The 20,457-nt window shown below is 32.8% G+C and overlaps 1 protein-coding gene across 1 annotated transcript in view; it reads right to left on the minus strand.

Annotated features, from left to right (window-relative positions):
• The window catches only part of Smp_170330 (putative collagen alpha-1(V) chain precursor), a gene marked incomplete at both ends in the record, with an annotated part of 68,886 nt that overhangs the window by 33,763 nt on the left and 14,666 nt on the right, over positions 1-20,457 (minus strand). The window contains 15 exons of the mRNA XM_018794596.1: positions 55-162; positions 1,168-1,408; positions 1,643-1,950; positions 2,926-3,069; positions 5,559-5,867; positions 5,964-6,065; positions 6,700-6,870; positions 8,751-8,892; positions 10,136-10,333; positions 13,380-13,558; positions 14,779-14,928; positions 15,763-15,903; positions 16,051-16,264; positions 17,864-17,983; positions 19,196-19,240. Of these exons, the coding sequence (XP_018648994.1) occupies positions 55-162; positions 1,168-1,408; positions 1,643-1,950; positions 2,926-3,069; positions 5,559-5,867; positions 5,964-6,065; positions 6,700-6,870; positions 8,751-8,892; positions 10,136-10,333; positions 13,380-13,558; positions 14,779-14,928; positions 15,763-15,903; positions 16,051-16,264; positions 17,864-17,983; positions 19,196-19,240 (2,572 nt within the window). The remainder of the gene's footprint in view (positions 1-54; positions 163-1,167; positions 1,409-1,642; positions 1,951-2,925; positions 3,070-5,558; positions 5,868-5,963; positions 6,066-6,699; positions 6,871-8,750; positions 8,893-10,135; positions 10,334-13,379; positions 13,559-14,778; positions 14,929-15,762; positions 15,904-16,050; positions 16,265-17,863; positions 17,984-19,195; positions 19,241-20,457) is intronic.

Below are 20,457 nucleotides of genomic sequence, written 5' to 3' on the forward strand. Positions count from 1 at the left end.
AATTTTGGATATTCAATTAGTTAAATATTGTGCTTAATTGTCGAATTACATTACCTTCGTTTCCTTCAGGTCCTATATCACCTTCTAAACCAGGTGTTCCGATTTCCCCAGCCTCACCAGTTAGTCCTTCATCACCTTGATCACCTTCTTCACCGGGTATACCTTGAAATTTCATATATGTTATAACATTTTTAAAATATAGAATTATCAATAAATAATTACTCTACTTGTCAAATCAAATGAAATAACCTTGAGTAAATAAAAAAGACAATTGACTAATAAAATATCTTAAGGTCAAATTACTAGAAATAAACTATTTACTCTGTCAATAACAATTGAACACCATTGAATATATCTTCAATAAACAACCACTTTTAGAATTGTTTTGATTTATAATGAATAGCATAAGAGATTGGACTGGTAACTTATACACCACTTTAGAGTTGAAAACAGCTAGTACATGTTTTCAAACTCATAACCCCAAAAATGAGACTTTTAACGGTATTTTTTTTTAATTACTGGAAATAAGATAAACTCGAACAGATTAGTTGATTTGCATGATTATACGGTTTAGATATAAACCAGTATAACTGAATGATATTAAAGGTGAAATTAACATGTGAATACACTCAAAATTAGTGAATTACATAGACAATATTTGTGTTTGTTTAAATGTGGAAAATTGTCCGCTCCTACCGAATTTACTATGGTTTAAGAACAGACGGATAACCACTAAAAACCTTAAATCTAAAATGCGAGTTCTATTGTCTAGGAGGAGGTGATGAGCAAAGAAATGGCGTACATGATTAGGACAAACAATAATTAGAACTCTTTTATCTTCTAAAAACTTATCAGATTTTATTCAAAGAAAAAATTAGTGTTACTTTGTTAACCAGACTAAAAATGATCATGAAAGTGGCACATGCAAAGAATTTCAGTTTGAGGAATGCAAAGCACAGTTCACTAACTTCATAGGTCACGATCTAAATTAAGTAAACGTAGCATTTATTGTTCGACTTCATGGATTTTTATATAACTTAATAAAGATTTGAAATATATGAACATAGATTATTGTTATTTCTAAGCATAAATATCCAAAGAAAGAGTACTTATTTCAAATAAATGATGCCAGTATGTCATATACCCATCAATTTCAGTTTTACAGACCTGATTCTCCTTGTTCCCCTGAGTCACCAGCTTGACCTTGTTCTCCTTGAGGTCCTTCCAGTCCTTCCCTGCCTTTGAGTCCAGCAGTCGTATAACTTGGAGGACCAATGTCACCTGCTTCTCCCCTGTCTCCTTTTTCACCATCTGGGCCTATCTCGCCCTCAGAACCAACATTTCCTTTGGCTCCTCTACTGCCCTCTGCACCAACATTTCCAATTTTACCTCGTGGACCTCGTGACCCCTGAAGTGCAAGAAACCTCGGTTAGTAGTTAATCTGTTGGCTTTTAAATTTATCGTATATTTTTAAAGCACTATTCCTTTTAATTAAAATATCTTACAAATTACTTGACTTTTAAACCCCATATACTGTTAAAACAAACTATATGATTGGTTTAAAACTATAAAATACTCTCACAAGTATATCAATTTCAATAAAGAAAAGTAACAAACGGTTTTACTTAAAAAAGATTTCTACCTTTGGTCCAGACTCCCCCATTAAACCTTCATCACCTTTTGGCCCAGGTTCTCCATCGTTACCATCTGACCCAGGTTCACCTAATTGACCGTCTTCACCAGGTTGTCCAGGTTCCCCTTTGATACCGGGTAGAGTTTCAGCGGTAGGACCTGTTTCACCAACTTCTCCAACTGCACCGGGTTCACCCTTTTCACCTTGTTCTCCTTGACTTCCATCTGGCCCAATATCTCCTCGTTCGCCTTCCACAAATTCCCCAGTCGGTCCAGGATCACCAGTCGGACCCTGAGCACCATCCGCACCCTGTGGGCCTACAATATGATAATCCAAATGAATGATCAACATACATTATATGCAGATAAATTGACTTCACAGCACACTTTCGAAGTGATTCATTAAAAATCAGTGAAGAAAATCAATGCGAAAATTAAATAGCAATTTAGGTGTATATATACTGTTTGAATGGAGTATCAAGATTTTGTTGGTGTCAAGATGTACTTAAAAATCTTTGGAAACTGAATGGTTGATTTTTATTGTTGTTATTTATGTAGGAAACGTTGTAAAGAATATGATTCTATGATAGTTACTTTTATCTTGCAAACAGTAATTCATTTTAGGATACATAACTGCCTTTCATTTATGGAAATCTCGTTATAACGTTGACTAATCTCTATTATCATTATACTCTAGAAGTTATTATTCGATTGAATGAAGAGAATAGGTTTTCACTTCATACTAGTGGGCTTCCTAAGAGCAGATAGCCTGAAAAGAGTTCCTAAAGACTAATACAATAATAAATCTTGCGATTTTTATTGAAATCATGAATCGATCTCAGTTAGACTACCATTGAAAACCTGGAAGTACTGAACGTACGTTTCATCCTAATGTGGAATCTTCATCGGTATGCACCCACGACAACGCAATGGAGCCGTAACTAAAATCAGTTCATGATTTCAATAAAGTTAAATAATTTCTATAACCCTATATTGAAAATAGTTTATGAATGTCGACGTATGCAGAAAACAAATATTTGAACGATAGTTACGCTCAAACCAATGACCTCCGAGCTATATATACTAAATACTTAGGCTTCTAAGATAATATTATTCCACAGGATTTAGTCATGTTTATCGACGCCTGTCAACGTTTTTACATTTTTCGTGATAAAATTACTCATTAATTTTACAAACCATACAAGATACTAAAAAGTAAATGTTCTTGTTTTTGAATAGTGAGAAGGTCGTACAGCAATGAAAACGAAAATCTTAATGTAAACTTGATTTTACCTTGTGGGCCAATATCTCCAGTTTCACCCTCTGGACCAGGAGAACCCTTTTCACCCACATCACCGATATTACCTGGTTCACCTTTTTCTCCAGTAATACCGCGAATACCTTCTATTCCCGTTTCACCGATCTCACCACGTTCTCCTAAAAATCAACATGTCAAGAAGAAAACAAAACAAAACAGTGTTAACACAAAAAAATGTGTATTTAAATAAGATCTACTACATAATGAATATTAAAACTTTTGAAACTAGTGGAGAAATTCATTATAATAATATTTAAGTTAAAAGTAGTTATTCCATTAAAAATAATTTTCAACCACCAATACATAATTGGTTACCATCAACTATCTAACATGCTATATACACACACTTTAAATGAAAAAGATTTTAAAAAATGAAGGAAAAAGTTATTTGTGTTACCGGTTAATTATTGTTTCTGATTATTTTTCTTTCTAAAGTCGATATTTTCAAAAATTTACCACCAAACATTCTACAGTATTCAAAGTGTGAAAAGACTAATTCTTTTCAGAAAGGGTTTTGTGGAGATTTAGCATTTTCATAGTTGAAAGCATGAGTCTTTTCAATTTTCTTACTGTCTCTTCATCTAAATCATTTATTTTGCACACTTAACTTACTGTTAATTACATTTATAGTGTTATCTAGTTCCTAAGATAACCAAACAATCGTTTTCTTTTCTACTTAAAGAAAAACTAAATTTGTTTGGACTACATGTTGTGATCGATTTTCTTTTGTTATTGAAAGTGTATGGTGACATTTGTGCATTTTCTTTAAAATGAAAAGTTCCCAAGTGGATAAATATCAAACCAATTACATAATTTACATACAGTCCATTCAATTCACTTAATCCAACTTTCAAACGTTCCACAAACTTTCGAAAACGTCTTTAGTATTCCCTTAATTTGTAAACTATTTGTTTGCGTATCTCTATAACAATTAAGCATATCTAACTAATATGGTTAAAATATAAAGTCGAACAGCTCGATTGGAACACATGCCTACATCTATTATCAAACTATTTAATGCCAATCATCCTAATAAGAGTTATCTACACATTTATTAAGTCAACTTTGACGATGAACAACACCGACTGAATGTGGATCCTTTCAAAGATTTTGATGAGGTCCAATATTTACTAAAAGTTTCTAGTTGAAATGATCTGAACAAATTTTTTTTGAATTACATAAGTAAGAATGCGTAAACAAAATTTTGACTGATTTTATTGCAAAATTCCATCTAAAGCATCGAAAAATAACCATGATAATCTTGACATTCAAATGATGATGATGATGATTTGTATTTAGACTACCACAATATAATTAACCTAAAGTCAATTAGCTTTTGTGCTTACATGGTCGTAAGATTGTCAAAAATCGCTCCATATCATCTGAGTCAACTGAATTAGAGAAAAAATGATCAGATTAACTGACTTTCTGTAGTCCAGGAGTTAAAAAATATGTCAAGTCAGCACTGATTACTTACCTTGAACGTTGTCTGATTCTGCATGTATATCTCTGTCAAAAACCAGATGATTGTCAAATAATTATTTTTTGAAAGGTTTTTAAAAAAATTTATAAACGTAATTACCGGTTTTATTTCCTTCGTAAACTCTTAAATGTTGAATTTCTGGTGCTGGTTAGTCTAAGTTGCACGTAGTACCTATACTTTTATTATTTACAAATTTCCATCCAACAGTCATGATAATTATGGAAAATAAGGATTAACTGACTTAATTACAGATCGAAAAAATTGTTTACAAAGACTCATCGATCTTGGTTATACTTTTTTACGTCTGAAAAGTATATAATAAATTAACCAAAATGTAAGATGTCCAAAAGTACTACTAAAAGGAGGAAGAACTTTAACATTATTAAAACTATAAATCAATCCGGAAGTCGATTTACAACTATTTTCTTATGAGAAAGATAGAGTAACAGTAAAAGTGAACCAGACTACTTAGTAGTTGCGCGAGTAACGTGCGAAAGACTTAACTCTGATTAAATAGTACTCGAAAGAGATATCATGATGTTCGAAAGTACACTGTGACTCGACCTGTATAGATCTCATGGTAGCTAATAAAACTTTTTTATATCGTACTATAAGCGGTTTGTGCTTCCTATATTTGAATAAATGTTTGGCCAGGAATATCCGGTAGTTTATTCTACAAAATTCAACCATAACCAAAAAAACTTATGCTAATTTGACATGTGCTCTCCAGTGACTAATTTTGAGAAGTAATCCTAGGAACCCTGGTGAGACGCTGTAATCATTGGGGTTCAGCCATGTCAAGTACGGGCCAGTTACCCCGTCAGTGAGATTGTAAGATCATTGCACAAAATCGCGAATTACAGTCAAATATATAAATTACTGAATAAGTTTTCATTGGTCTAGAGGTTGAGCGCTCTCTGTGTGACCCAAAAGTCTTAGGATCGATCCTTGGTGGAGGTGTGGATGCTCACTGATAACTTGCGTACTAGGATGAAACGAACGTCCAGTGTTTCCAGGTTTTTAATAGATATTTAACTAAGATTAGTGCCATTATTTTTATGATATATTTTTGACTAGTTATAATACGTAGACCCAACAATATGTTAAGATATTCATTTAGCTCACCATCAGGACCCGGTTCTCCTTCCGGTCCAACATCACCATCTTCTCCTTGTTCTCCATCATCACCTGAATTGCCAATTGTTCCCATTGCTCCATCAGGTCCAGGATCTCCAAGTAAACCGGCTTCATTGCATTCAGCAACGTCACCAACACCACCTTTTTCTCCTTCTGATCCCATTAAACCAGGTTCGCCCTTGGGACCTTCATCGCCTGACTCCATATCTGAACTGGGTTCTCCTTTAGGGCCAGGTAGACCTTTAGGTCCAGGATCTCCCTTTTCTCCAGAGCTACCAGTTTCTCCTTGTTGACCGGCTTGAAATGATAATATTTACAGTTAGTTCGGCCTTCATGCATATTAATCACTGATGTAACTAATCAGAAAATATTCTTAACACTTTGAGTGCGTACCTTCAGCCCCAGGCTCTCCCTTTTGTCCAGGAATACCTGGGTCTCCTTCATCTCCTTCAGTTCCAGGTTCACCGGCAGGTCCAGGCTCACCTTTAGTAAGTTCTGGTGAATCACCACTATCACCCACATCACCTTCTTCCCCTGTAAGAAAGTTAATAAAGAAGGGTTATAATATTCTTTGTAACTGCAATGTATTCTTAAATAAAATTTCACTGGTAAAATCGCTGTACTTCATACCTCTGATTATATATTTCCATACTGAAACCCTAGGACAGGTTATTCTAGGTTACGAGAAGTAAGAATCTTGAGTCAGATCTTTCAAAAACATATAACAAGAAGAAATATATTAATATTATTAATGTTTATTGATGTAGTTAAATTACCACTCTTTCTTGAATCCACTTTAAGACTAGGAATATGGCAAGAGTTACTTATTGGAAATAATATAAACTTTTTAAAACCATCGTCGACTTTTAATCTACCAGTCTATAACAAAGCAGACTTGAAATTTATGAAATGATGAAATATTATACTCACCCTTAAATCCTTTTGGGCCTTCAGGACCTTGTTCGCCGACATCTCCTTCGATCCCATCAATCACTTCACCAGGATCTCCTTGAAGTCCTTGAGGACCTTCAATACCTACATTAAATATATAATGGGCAGTTTAGTGGAATAATGGTCTGGATTTCTAAGTTCAAGATTCTTTTATTGATAAAGATCATATGAATCCTACCTGGTGGACCTGGATCTCCTTTTTCCCCATCTGGACCTGGCAAACCAGTTTCACCTCGTTCAGATGGTGCTGCCGTTTGACCTATTTCACCTTTTCGTCCATCAATCCCTCGAGAACCTTTTTCACCAACCTCACCGTCATCGCCTTTCTCTCCACGATCCCCAATCAATTCTAAATAAATGCCAAACCAAAGTAAATGTATTTATAAATCTTAACTGTTATTGTTTATCATGTGATCATTTATAATTTTATAGAACATAATATTCAAAATTACAAGCATGAAATCTGTTGTACGATTGGACAGAACTTATTTTCAAACAATTCACTTAAAACGAAAAATGAAGTCCTTTGACAGACAGTGATGCTTCATGATTATTCGTGAACAGTAACTTAAAATTTGAATGAATAAAATTATAGATTTCCTAATCCCATTGTAGTGAACAAGGACACAATTGGGGAAAACCGAATGTATTTGAATACAAAATTACAGAATCAGTTAGTAAAATCTGAGAACCATACAGTAAATACTTCATTTGCAAAATATCCATCACTCGCCTCAGACTTCATTGTTCTTTCGTTTCCACACCAATCATTCTCCGTTCTCGTTCTCTTCTCTTCGATCATTTTAACCTAGTGCAGCCAGGTATTTCACTTTCGATTGATGATACATACTACTTATATCTATCGACATTAGTGGCACAAACCATACTATGACTAATCTAATGGAATAAAATGATTGATAATGTCGAAATAGGCTACGGGATAAGGAGTACAAGAAATAGCATATTTGAAGTGGACACAAATAAATAGAAGGTCCAACATTCTGATTCATCTGTTTCTTTACAGTATAAATAGGTCGACCACTAAATAACAGATCTAAAACACTAAACATTTTGGATCATAATACCATATATCAAGACGTTTAGTTCAACTGAAATTATGTCCAACTGTAATGATTAAAACAATCCCTCAAATCTCTTACCATTCTAAAATAAAACATAATTGTAATCATTCTAATTAAGTTAGGCTTTTATTTTAGAAAACAATGCTGAAATTAGGAGGGAATATTTTGTATGAAAAGATAAAATGAAATGAAACTATGGCAGGCAATTATCACTACTTAAAAATTGTTTAATAAATCAGACCGTCTTTTGCCTTATTGCTTTTTCATGCAAGTATTTATGTCAATCTGTTGAATTTCGATCAGTTGAGGTATCTTTTTTTCAAGAAATGACCGTTATGTTAGTGTATTAATGTAAGTCACCGTTTAAGATTGAGTGAAGTAAGCTTGTAAGTGACCCTGCCTACGTATCCATATGCTTGTACATTTTCAAACTAACTATACCTCTTAATTAACCTACTCATCGTACGGACATTTTTAGTCCGAAATAATTCACCCGTACTTCTCTGTGTACATGCATACTTGTAGAAGTATTTATGATCGAATGCATGGGTATCATCCAACACTTTTATCTCTCTGACCAGCTAAGACATTGATTGCTTTGAACGTTCAATAAATTATTCTCCCTGACGTACATATTCGCCTGCTAAGCAGTATTCATTGATTCACTCTCTCTCTCTCTCCTAGAATTGACCACGGTTAATGTTTTAAATTGATAACTTCATTGATAACCATATAGAATTCAGATTAATAAATGTAAACAGTTTAGATGTGATGTCATATTTTTATTGTTAGTTTCTATAATTACAGAATAGTTACCTAGAAAAGTCAATAAATGTAATAAATAAACGTGTTGAAGGAAAACTGGAAAATATGTTTGCTTTTTTCATTGTAGAAAGGCAGAATGAAATGTAAGCATCTTAGATAAAAGAACACCATATAGCCAATATTCTAAGCAGATGACGCTAATAGATTTTTATTTGCTTGAAACAACGTTAGTAAAAAACAGATAAAATCCCAATTTCTCAATACATTACAGATGTATTTAAAAATTGCAATCATTTTTATCTATTACCAGATTCATTTTTTGCTACTAATTGTCTCCAATCAATTGTACAGTTGGTCATCACTCCAGCTATGCCTTTTTCACCTTTCTCACCGACTAAACCCTCATCACCTCTTTCACCCAGTTCACCAACCATGCCTTTGACATCGATACCATTTTCACCTGTTTCACCATCGTCACCGTCATCTCCAACTTCACCAATTGGTCCCTGTTCACCATCTGTACCCTGTAATGATTGTATAGAAAATAATGGTTATTATGCTATCGCCCTAAAGTAATTATTGGAACTGAATTAATTACCAAATTTTCGAATGAGACATACAAACTATGTCAATATACAGAACATAAAAAAAAACAACTTGAAAACTGATTCACAGCTGAAAACAAATTGTAAAATACAACGATTAGGATATGAAAAAAAAGATTTCTGTTATTTCCTAAGAAAGAAGTTTACAGATAAGAGTGATTCTGTCGCAAATTGAAGTCGGTATGAAAATGACTGAATACTGATAAGCGGTTAATGGATGTCTTTATTCTATTTCGATACTCTTTAATAGTGGGGAAGTTAATAAGAGTATAAAACATTTGTATCAAATGTAACAAAGTGTAACTGTTATTAAGTTTGATGAATCACAAAATACATTCTATTTTTGTGATACGACGAGTTTGCCCAAATCAAAAAAGAATAAGAAGAGTTTAGACCTGAGACCCATTGATCGAAAGTCGGGAGCTTTGGTTAATAAGTTAATGTTTCCTCATATAAACATTAAACAATTTTATTAAAAACTGATACATATTTATTATTGATGTTTTATGCGAATTACTATCTCTTTTTGCTAAATGCTTATTTAGGGATACAGTAAAGGACGTTGCACTTCACATTTATATATAGTAGTAGTCAGATCGAAAATCAAGTTTCATTCTTCTTTGAGCAAATAAATTAACAGCACCTGACTACCAGGTACCCAAAGTATTCTGTCTATCTATTTGAAGCTATATCATTTTGAGATCTTAAACTTTATTTGGCAGCCGATGTAATTAATATTAATTCAAACCTACTTGCAGTTGACCATTTCCAAACAACACTGACGTTATTTTGCTGACATACCAACCAGTAATACAGATATCCAAGAATTTTATATGACCCTATTTTCTTTGAGATATATTCTCGATCACAGTTTTAGTGTGATATTTAATTTTCGATTTTATAGCTAAGATTATCAGATCACAATCAAACACTTCAATGTGGACTATTCAATTTTAAATATGTCCTCTAATAATGTGATTTTTTTTGGAAATCGTTACAAAGTGCATCAAAAGTTTATAATATTTATTGATATGAAGGTAAATATTTTTTTCATTTCTGATTACTCTTTTGAGAAGTGACTATTACCAGCAGTATTAGTTCACTATGTCATCGTAATCTAAACAAGTTGTTTGGTAAATCAACTGAAGAGAAGTTTTCTTACTTGTTGTCCTTTAAGACCCTCATCACCAATAGGACCAGGTTCTCCTTCATCGCCTCTATCGCCAATATCACCAATGCTACCTTCATGGCCTTCATCACCTTCATCGCCTGATATAACATCTTCTACAACCCGAGACACAACAGCAGATTCTCCAGGATCACCGGGGTCACCACTAAAACCATCTTCACCAATACGACCCTACAATTTCATAAGCAAATATTTGTAAAAATCAAATACGTTTTACCAATAGAACCAAAATTTGGTCATTTACTGACATCAAAGATACTTTATTAACTATCATTCAACATTTGTAAAGGTAACTTTTACTTTAGCTTAAAACAATTTATTTGAGTATTTTAATCATAAAAGTTTTAGAATGTGTGTTGATTTGTTCAATTTTATACTATAAACATATAGAACTAGGAAACATTGATTAGTTACGTGGAAAAAAGTATGGTACTTCCATGTGAAAAACAAAACATTAGAACTACAACGGACCATATACAACAATCTTTAGATTCAATTAACTGAATAAATGAAAATGAAATTTATCACATGAAACTATATTCAATACAGATGGATAATGTGTTTTATCTCGCTTGCTTCCACAATACGGACACACCTGGTCAACAAGAATCAATCGGTTCAAAATCTGTGACCAGATATTCTCCTCAGTCACTTTCAATCACTATATTAAGTCACTTAACTTAGTATTGACTTTGTATTTCTTCATCAGAGGAACTCAGTATGCAATACTAAAGGGCAAAATAATAAAAATTATAAATTTAGCTATCGATTCTAGAAAAAAACATGAGAGAAACCATGAAACGTAGGTCAAAATTTTCATACTGTTTATTATTAATCGCTTAAAATCTATTTGTATGTGTTCGAAATTACCGAACACGTAGGCAGTTTGAACATACATTTCTTGATCAAGGGCATGTGCCACTACGTTCTCTTGACGAATATCATTCTTTTGTGTAGATATATATCTTAGTCAATCAGACTAATCTTTCAAGCATATATATAGGGAAACCGTTAATCATTCCACTAGGTAAAAGGTAAGATAAGTGCAGTAATTATTGCTTAAAGCAATGTGATTGTATTTATTTTTCGATATACGGTTTTATGACGTGAGGAAAAGGTCAATAAAAGCTGATTAATGATATACCTATTATGACTCATCTATAATAAGGAGTAATAAACGTTTCATTTCTGAATGCTATTCATCTACACAACAGTTGAATAAGTGAATATATTTGTACATTATAGGTTTTATTTATTGTAAAACAATATAGAAGTTTAAATTTACTTAGTATTGTTTGTTTGAATCTTCCCATTGATGTTTTTAGGACTGCAACCGGTCAGTCTCCAATTGACATATGTGCATACTATGCGTATTGCCTCTATATTGCTTTAATTCACAAGCATTATAAGCAGAGATGGATAGTGGCTAGCAGTGGAATCCAGGACGCGCGTTTCGTCCTATTTGGGACTCGTCAGCTGGATGTACCTGCATCTCAGAGTTGATGTTCACTCTGGGACTCGAACCCAGAAGTTCGTTTACCTACAAAATTCTAGCCTACTGTTTAACAGTTTGTGTGGGGTTGGAAAGGTATACTTTACAGTAGTTATGGATGTGACAAACTAGAATTAAACAAATTCCCATCGTTAAATATTCCTGAAGTTATACTAAGTACATGCAAAATACCTACGTAATTTAGCAAATTAAAATGGGAAACTAAACTGATATCTATAATTTACATTTGGGACTGATTAAGGTTGGACAGGTATTGAAAACCAAGAAGCAATGAGAAGTTATTTCCTCTTGATATGCAATTCATCAGAAGTGGGCATCTATGAACCAACTGGAGATCGAAACCAAGGTCATCGGTTTAGAGGCGAGCACTTAATCTCTAGGTAGCTAAATAAGGTTAGAAAAGCATCATCATTGTTCAGAATCGACACAACTTTTAAGGCGAGCAAGATCTCATTAAGCCATAACGGAATAGATCATCAAGCTGAACCTTTTCTATGCTATACGACAGATCACCGAGCTCTAGACAGCTTATCGAACATCTGCAAGGTCCAGGATGACTGACGAGGATCAATCAATAGCACCCCATGAGCTGGCTCTCGTGGTAATGATTATACTCTGTTATTCTCTAATATGTTCGTATAAATCCATTTATCCATTAATTTCATGTTTGTTATATAGAGCCATCAAAGAAGCCACAGTATATGGATACCACGAAAGGGTCATCTATATTAGGCACTGACGACGAGTTGTGAATTTGACGTAATCCAGGAAGTTACACCATTTTCTTCCAACTCGATTATACCGTCGATAATCTACATAAATCATCTACATTGGTGATCTAAAAATTCTTTAATAACTTGTTTTAAAAGTAATTCATAGAAATTAAACTCAAAAAGACTTATGAAGTCAACCAGGTTATGAAGGAGTACGGATATCTACTGAATTATGATGGGAAATATCAAACACTGAACTCAGGTTTTGCTAGTGAACTGAACTGTGTCCTTTCAAGACCGGAATTTCCTGAGTTTGATTTAATCCAGTATCATAAGCATTCCCTAATGAAGAGTTCTTAGTCACAGGATAAAGTATCTGTTATGTTCACTTTTATCTTTAAGGATTTTTCCAGCTGCCAATAGTGATGAAAAATATTTTCGTAAATCACTTCAACAATGAATTATTTCAATGTATTATTATTTTGTTTTTCTGTTTCAAAAAAATGATGAATTACATGTAATTGTAACTATTAATTTAAGGAGAAAACAACCCATTTCATGTTCTAGTTTTCTTTCTTTTTTCAAGAGTAATAAATAATTTTTCAGTTACTGTGAGAAAGAATTGTTTTCTTTTTGACGTAACATTGAAATGAGATACTATGATTTGTTGTACTTGCTCCTTTTGGTTATTTGCACCGTTATTGGTGGTAACAAGAGGCCAGTCAACTATTTAATAGCTCAACAACAACTATGATTCTGACGTTAAGTGATATACATTCCGTCAGGGGGGAAGAACCACTTTATGTCAAGAATGAAGAAGCACTTTTGCACTGAGGGCTAATCAACAAAATATATAGACTCAAGCCTTATAGCAGATGTGTCCATGCACTCAACATTTTACTATGTATATTGTGATATAAATTAGATAGAACTGATGTTCGTGATTTTATAAAATTACAGAGGAGTCAGTTGGTGTAAACAAATAACTTACTTTTTCACCTTTGGTTCCCGGTAGACCGATTAAACCATCTTCACCTAGCCGGCCAGTATCACCTCTATCACCTGGCATACCATCACCTCCCTTTTCACCATTTTCACCTGGATCCCCTATTTCTCCACGCAGACCAGCATCACCATCTTTACACAAAGGGCAAACAGTTAACGGTTCACCTAAAAAAAAGAAATTAAATGAGAAGATTACCAATAATATCAACTTATTTGAGCAGATAAGTAAAATATCGTCAAGTTATCAATATGGTGTGAACTCTATGGTTTTTTTTAACATTAGGCAGATAATTTAACATACTGTTTGAATTATTATTCTAACTTCTAAACAATTCTACCTTATGTATCTATCTCTTTTGCTTATTTATTCATCTACTTCCTTATTAAGCTTATTATGAAAATGGTTCAGCCAAAAATCTGTTAAATAACATATACAGGGCTCCTTGAATGTAGATGGTGTGATAGTTTAAACTTATTAACAAGGCGTATTTTCATTCATGAGGTTGTTGGAACTATAATTGAGCTAGACAAAAAACGAGTGACTGTTGAGATATTTACACACTTAATGATTACTAAGCAGAAACCAAACACATGTTGTTTAGTCACCAGTGTTGATCGAACTTTTTCGACCAGGTTTTTTACAAACGATTAGATTCCAAAACTCGAAATTCTTGGTGAACTTTGAAAGGAAAAGTAAATTCATCTTGTACCATGGGTCTTTCGTACTGAACATTAAAATTAAGAACGTTATCACTATTCTACATCACTAGATTATTTGTCTATCATACTTCTTTGTGACTACCTTAGAAGAATGTCTCCTTTTAATTACCTTTCGGTTCATCTGTTTCCTACAGTTAAGCACCACAGTTCTTGGTGAATGACGTTAAATTTAAGATAATTCATAACCGAACATGATCAATGCTAATTAAGTGCCATAATTCTATTAAAGTACGTGGAGTCTATAAAATCAGGAGTTAAATAATCACTCACTGACAAAACTGAATAAAGATATCGCTGTATCACAGCTAACGGAATTTGAAAATGTAGATTAGTGGATTTCTATTCATTTATTGAATGTTATCGTTTCAGTTACAAGATTCAGTGTGTTGCTACATGTCCACATCTATTTGAAGTGGTAAATTAGGATGATACAAATATCTAGTACTTCTTGGTTTTCGACTATTCTCTAATTTATTTGAAATTTGTGATTTAGATCACTTTCAGACTAAGCTTCTGTACAATCAATATTGATATCAACCTATAGAATAATCTTTGAAAAAGAACAATTGTTCAATTCATTTTACAACGTGATTTGACAAATGTTCTCTATTCTTCTACTTCACCAATAAACAATTTTCAGAATAAATATAAATCGTAAAGTATACCTTTTGGACCTGGAGGTCCAGGTTCACCGTGTTTTCCGGGTTCTCCATCACTTCCATCATCACCAGGTTCACCACGAGGACCAACTGGACCGACATTACTATCTCCACCAAATCCTTTTTCTCCAGGATCACCTTCTTCACCAGATTCACCTTAGTAACATAATAATTATTATGTAATAAGATCAACAAGACAAGTTCATTACAGTGTCTCGAAACATTACCCCAAATGGTTGAGCAAAAGACAAAGTAGAACAATAAAAATCTTCATCCTCAAACATCTACTTGACAGAGGCTGCTAAGTTGATGCAAATATAGGATTCAGAATAGTATATGGAACCACATCCAACTTCTATATTTCCAAATGTCGCCACCTACATACATCAGAGGCCATTGGAATTCGCTTAAATAAACCTGACCTTTACATTCAGAAAATCTTTGCAAGATCTATCTGTTTGTCCTGGCCATTAAACTATATTCAAACTAACTCCTTTCATTTTATTTTTATCACTAGACAATCATTTCTGGTAATTAACAAGTGATTTATCTCAAACTTATGCTTACATTCTTTTTTCATTTTCCCATCTTTATTCTTATGTAATCAGCTTGAGTAATAAATCGATTTGTAAATGCAACTTTATATCCTTCAGTTTCTATTCTTAATTAATCATTGAAAATAACTAACTGACCCTTGATACCAAATATATACTACATGTACAGTGCTAATAATGTTCAAGATTTATCTTAAATAAAATAGAAAAAATCTGGTGAAACTTCATAGAGCACTTTATTTTACACAAATTTCAAAAAGTTATGTATTATTTAAAACAAAATTGTCAAATGCTATCAACAGGGATTTCAATGATCATATCAAACAAGAACTCTGATTTGAAACTTGGATGGCTTTAGTGACGACACAGGTTTCAAAAAAATTAAAATATTAACTCCTAGTAAATAGCTCTTGTAATGACTTTATTTTTCACTCACCTTTAATACCACGTAAACCTTCCACACCAACCTCGCCAATTTCACCTATATGACCGAAACCATCATCTCCAGGTAACCCTCTTTGGCCTGGTTGTCCTGGATCTCCATCAACTCCAGGTTGTCCCTGTGCTCCATTTTTTCCTGTAAAATAAAATAGAGTTTATAATTGTTGTAGCTTACAGTAGGCACATACTTTACTAACACTTATGATAAATAACTTAATACTAAGTAAAGCTGAACATAGAAATTTACAAAACTTACAATTATGAATTCGTAAGATTAACTTACCATACCAACCCTTAACACCCACGGGACCTTGTGGACCAGGTTCACAAATTTTACCTTGGCTTCCTCTTACCCCTTTTAGACCTTCATCGCCTGGAACACCTTTTTCTCCTTGATCACCTGGTAAGCCAGGTTCCCCCTGAGTTCCCTTATCACCAGGATGACCTGGGAGACCTTTTTCACCTTTCGGAAAAAACTCGACTGGACAAGTAGCTTTCTTAAAAAATGGAAATAAACGAATACACAATTTAAAGGAATAAAGAAATTGAAGGAGAAACAGTTCACTTATCAATTTATCAAAAACTGATTGAAAAATGCACTGAGACACCAATTATGAGATTCTTTTAGAATAATGTTTTATGACTTCAAACTTCAAATAATGTTCTACATTCGCCTTGCTTCAACATGCACCTAATAATTCACCTGATCCATTGGAGTAAATTGTAATGATTGGACTAAAGATTTGTTTCCAAAACATAGTTCTTGGGTACATACCTATTTTCATATGGGTTCAAATGAAACGTCTCACAACTGGAATCTGAATTATTTTGAATAGCCGATTATTCTGGAAGTAAAATTGACATTATGTGTCTCGTTTGTACATACTTTGTGAAAATTATAAATCGTGAATAACTATTGTCAGTCATTAACTGCGTACAATAAAGAAACATATGAAATGATGAATGCTTAATTTTATAGTAAAATTGTTAAACTGCGGACTATTTTACAGAAACTAGGATGATTAAGACAGGAAGGTCTCTTACTTTCTTATAAACAATTTGTGCATTTCAAGTTTAAACCAATAGTTTTTCAATTATGCCTGAACACATCATAGTAAGTAAAAAGTCGAATAATAGGCTTGGTAGTTTAAGTACCCAAATAAATTGTCGTAGAAACGTCGTAGAACGACGAAGCAGTCTTTATTAGGCGTTATTCATCTGTTAAGGTTAGGATGTACATAGGGTTAGGCTTGTATACATACATGTTGTTCATTCTATGCAAATTTCAAATCCCGATGGTTCCCCAGTGGATTCCAGTCGAAAATGCAAAACTGTCTTCAGATAAAACAAATCTTCATAAACATCAAATTAAAACCCAAGTTACTAACATTCTAGAAACCGTTATTTCTCTAATTGTTTTACTTCATTTAAGCTTAACAACGAGTATTTTAAATATAACATTTATGTATTTAAAGACTAACTCAAGCCTAACCTTTGTGTGCATAACAGTATTTTCAATTCCTCATTTTACCATAATTATTAACCTCCCTTTCTATCTTTCATAACCTATCAAGTGGACAATTATCTACACTTCAATATTTTTCCATTAACCAGTTATTAAGTAACTTCCTTTCAATATCTGGTTTTTGCAAGCAATCCATGATATGACACCACACCAAGTTATCTTACCATAGACTTCGATTTTTTGGAAAATAAATTAACTGTAAATACGATTGTTCAGCTTATGTAAATGTAATAATCAATAAGAAAATTTTCTCCATTGAGTTGTCTTTATTTTTCTTCAATGATACAATGTGTCACATTCAATATTTATAAATCAGTATGGTAACCGCTGTAGTGTATCCATATCCTTTATATAACTATGTATTCTAAGAAGGACGTAAATGAAAACGATTGTTTCCTCAAACACAACTTGTTTCCGATTTTTAATAAATAATTATTTTGATTGAGAATTATTTTACGGGTATATTCAAATTTATTTTATTTCTATTAATATAATGAAGATAAAAATAATTACTATATATCAATTTAGTATATCAGAAATATAAAAGTAATCAGATGATCCGGGGACATACCCCAGGGATTCCAGCTGGACCTGGATCACCTTGTAAACCATCACGACCATGTGGACCTCGATCACCTTTTCCACCGATTGCACCTTCTGGTCCAGGTGGACCATCAGAACCCAAATTACCCTTTTTTAAACAAGATCAAACAAAATAATGATGCAAAGATTAAAAACTCCAAATTGTCGCAACATAAAACAAAATAGGTTTCAACAAACAATATGAAAATAAATGAAGTTAGTTTGAATCCTTATCTATATCTGTTTAACTATGTCTATTTCTTTAAGGTACTGTTTTATGACTGGCATCTGTCATAAATATATCACGCTCTCCACTCTTTCATCGCCATTTTTATGTGTCAGTTTATTTTTCACATGCCAGATGTATTGCGAAAGTTAATAATGATGATATTATTATCGTTGTTATCGGTATTTACTCCTTAATTTTGTTTACATTAACCAGGATATACTATACAGGGCTTATGGGTAATGTTATACAGGTAAACTTGATTTTTCAGTAAAGTAAACAAAATTAAGTGAAGAAATAACGATAATACTTTGAATTGTGATCATATTTAAATCAACAATCAATACTGATAATTTTACAGATTGATTTGGTCCCGGTGTATTTTGATATTATCTGATGGTATAGTGAATAGATAGATAAAGGATTAAATGACATACACTTCTATTTTTACATCTTGTGATGGTAAGTGCTGAATTAACTAACTGATAATGAATCCTTCTATGTTGTCTGTTGCTTAGGTTAAGTAGATCTAATGTTTGAAAGTTGGAAAATGGTGAATTACACATCCGCAGAATCCTTGGTTAACTACTGTAATGCATTTCCTTTTATAACCATTTAGGTATGCCTTTAGTCAGCTGTATATCTAAATCACGACTGCTCCTCCATATGTATACATCTCCATAAATAGTGGTGAAGTTCTTAGAATTTTAAGATTAATGCCTAGCCAGGTTAAAAAGTCATATAAACAAGATGTAGTACTAAGTATATATAAACCATATACAATAGGAGGAATGCTACAAGTTTTTGGATTGTAATCAGTACAGTGAACACGTGTGAATATAATACAAAATTGGAAAATACCACTTCTACTAAATAGTGATAATAACAATAGTATCATGGGAAGTAAGTGACTGAATTAATTCCATTACCATAAATAAATAAAATTCCCTATTGTCATCTTTTACAATATATAGCAAGATAATTTAAAACTTTTCCTGTGTTTCTAAAATATTTGGATAATTGAAATTATTTACGATAGAATCTAGGAATATATTGTAGACAATCATTTTTTAACGGATATGCAAATACACCTACTGCTTGTCCAATCGGTCCCACATCACCGTCTTCTCCAGGATCACCCTTGTAACATGGAAAAGAAAATTGGCATGAGGGATTATCATAATAGTATTTGATCATATATTATGAACAAAACAGAAAAAAACATTTTCTGTGTTATTTTTGCTAATCATTTCCCTTAAGGGCAAATAATGTTGGGATCTATAATTTTCAAATTTTGTTACTCAAATACTTAATGTCTTTATTAAACTCCGTAGGATCACATTGTACAATACTTAGTTATTTTCTTACTATGTTCATGTTGTAGATATATATACGTGATGCTTTTATTAGTATTCAATAACATGTTCATACGTAATCAAAGAACAATCTTATTTCTTAAATCCACTTTCTCTTAACAAAATAAATAAAAGCACTTCTGATGAAATATTTATGATTGAATTGGTAGTGCCGTGCTTCACTAATCGTTCACCCTGATAACCGTTATAATTCCAATCCTAATGGTGCATAAAAATCAGAAGGCAAAGGGAAGCGGCAGCTACAGTTTTATTGACAAATGACGCAGGCCAGAAAGTTATAAACACATGAGTAAATATCAGCGAGCGGAACAAAAATGACACGCATTGGAGATGGCAGATAAGCCAACTCGAGAGAGAGAAGCGAGAGTAACGCGCATTGGAGATGGCGGGTAAGTCATCGATTCAAGAGTTTCTGAATTTAGATTGCTGAAGAAAGCAATAAAATTGGAATTTTTATAACTCTGTGATGAAACAAACTTTTTAATGAATAAAGTAAAGATAAAAACTTTTTATAACTTTTTTATTCAATTTGTGGGCTCTTATCAGTTTTGCTTACCAAACTTGAATATTCCATAATTAGTTTGAATTCAGTCGTTTTCTTTTTCTAAGTTGTTTCGAAACTAAATTTTGTGTTAACTAATATTTCACTACCAATAAACTAACAATAACCCATTAATAACATGATTTAAAGTTGATTGCTAACAAAATTTGATCATTACATGTACACGACGACGTAGAACCATTTGGTTTAACATGTGGGTAGTTCGCATCACTAACTGGTACTATTTACGCTATAAATTAAAAGTCAGTAAACACGGAATTGCCGCTTCATCTTAATATATGAATCAGTAATGAAGACTCACAACTCCACTATGAATCAAACTCAAAACCTTCATAGCCTTGTGGTGTCTATCGAACCATTTCACCACTGTGTTAGAATCAAATGGACTAAATATTTAACTTCAATACATTTGTGACCAT

The sequence above is a fragment of the Schistosoma mansoni genome, chromosome 1, assembly GCF_000237925.1.
Source record: "Schistosoma mansoni strain Puerto Rico chromosome 1, complete genome".
Classification (NCBI taxonomy): Eukaryota; Metazoa; Platyhelminthes; class Trematoda; order Strigeidida; family Schistosomatidae; genus Schistosoma; species Schistosoma mansoni.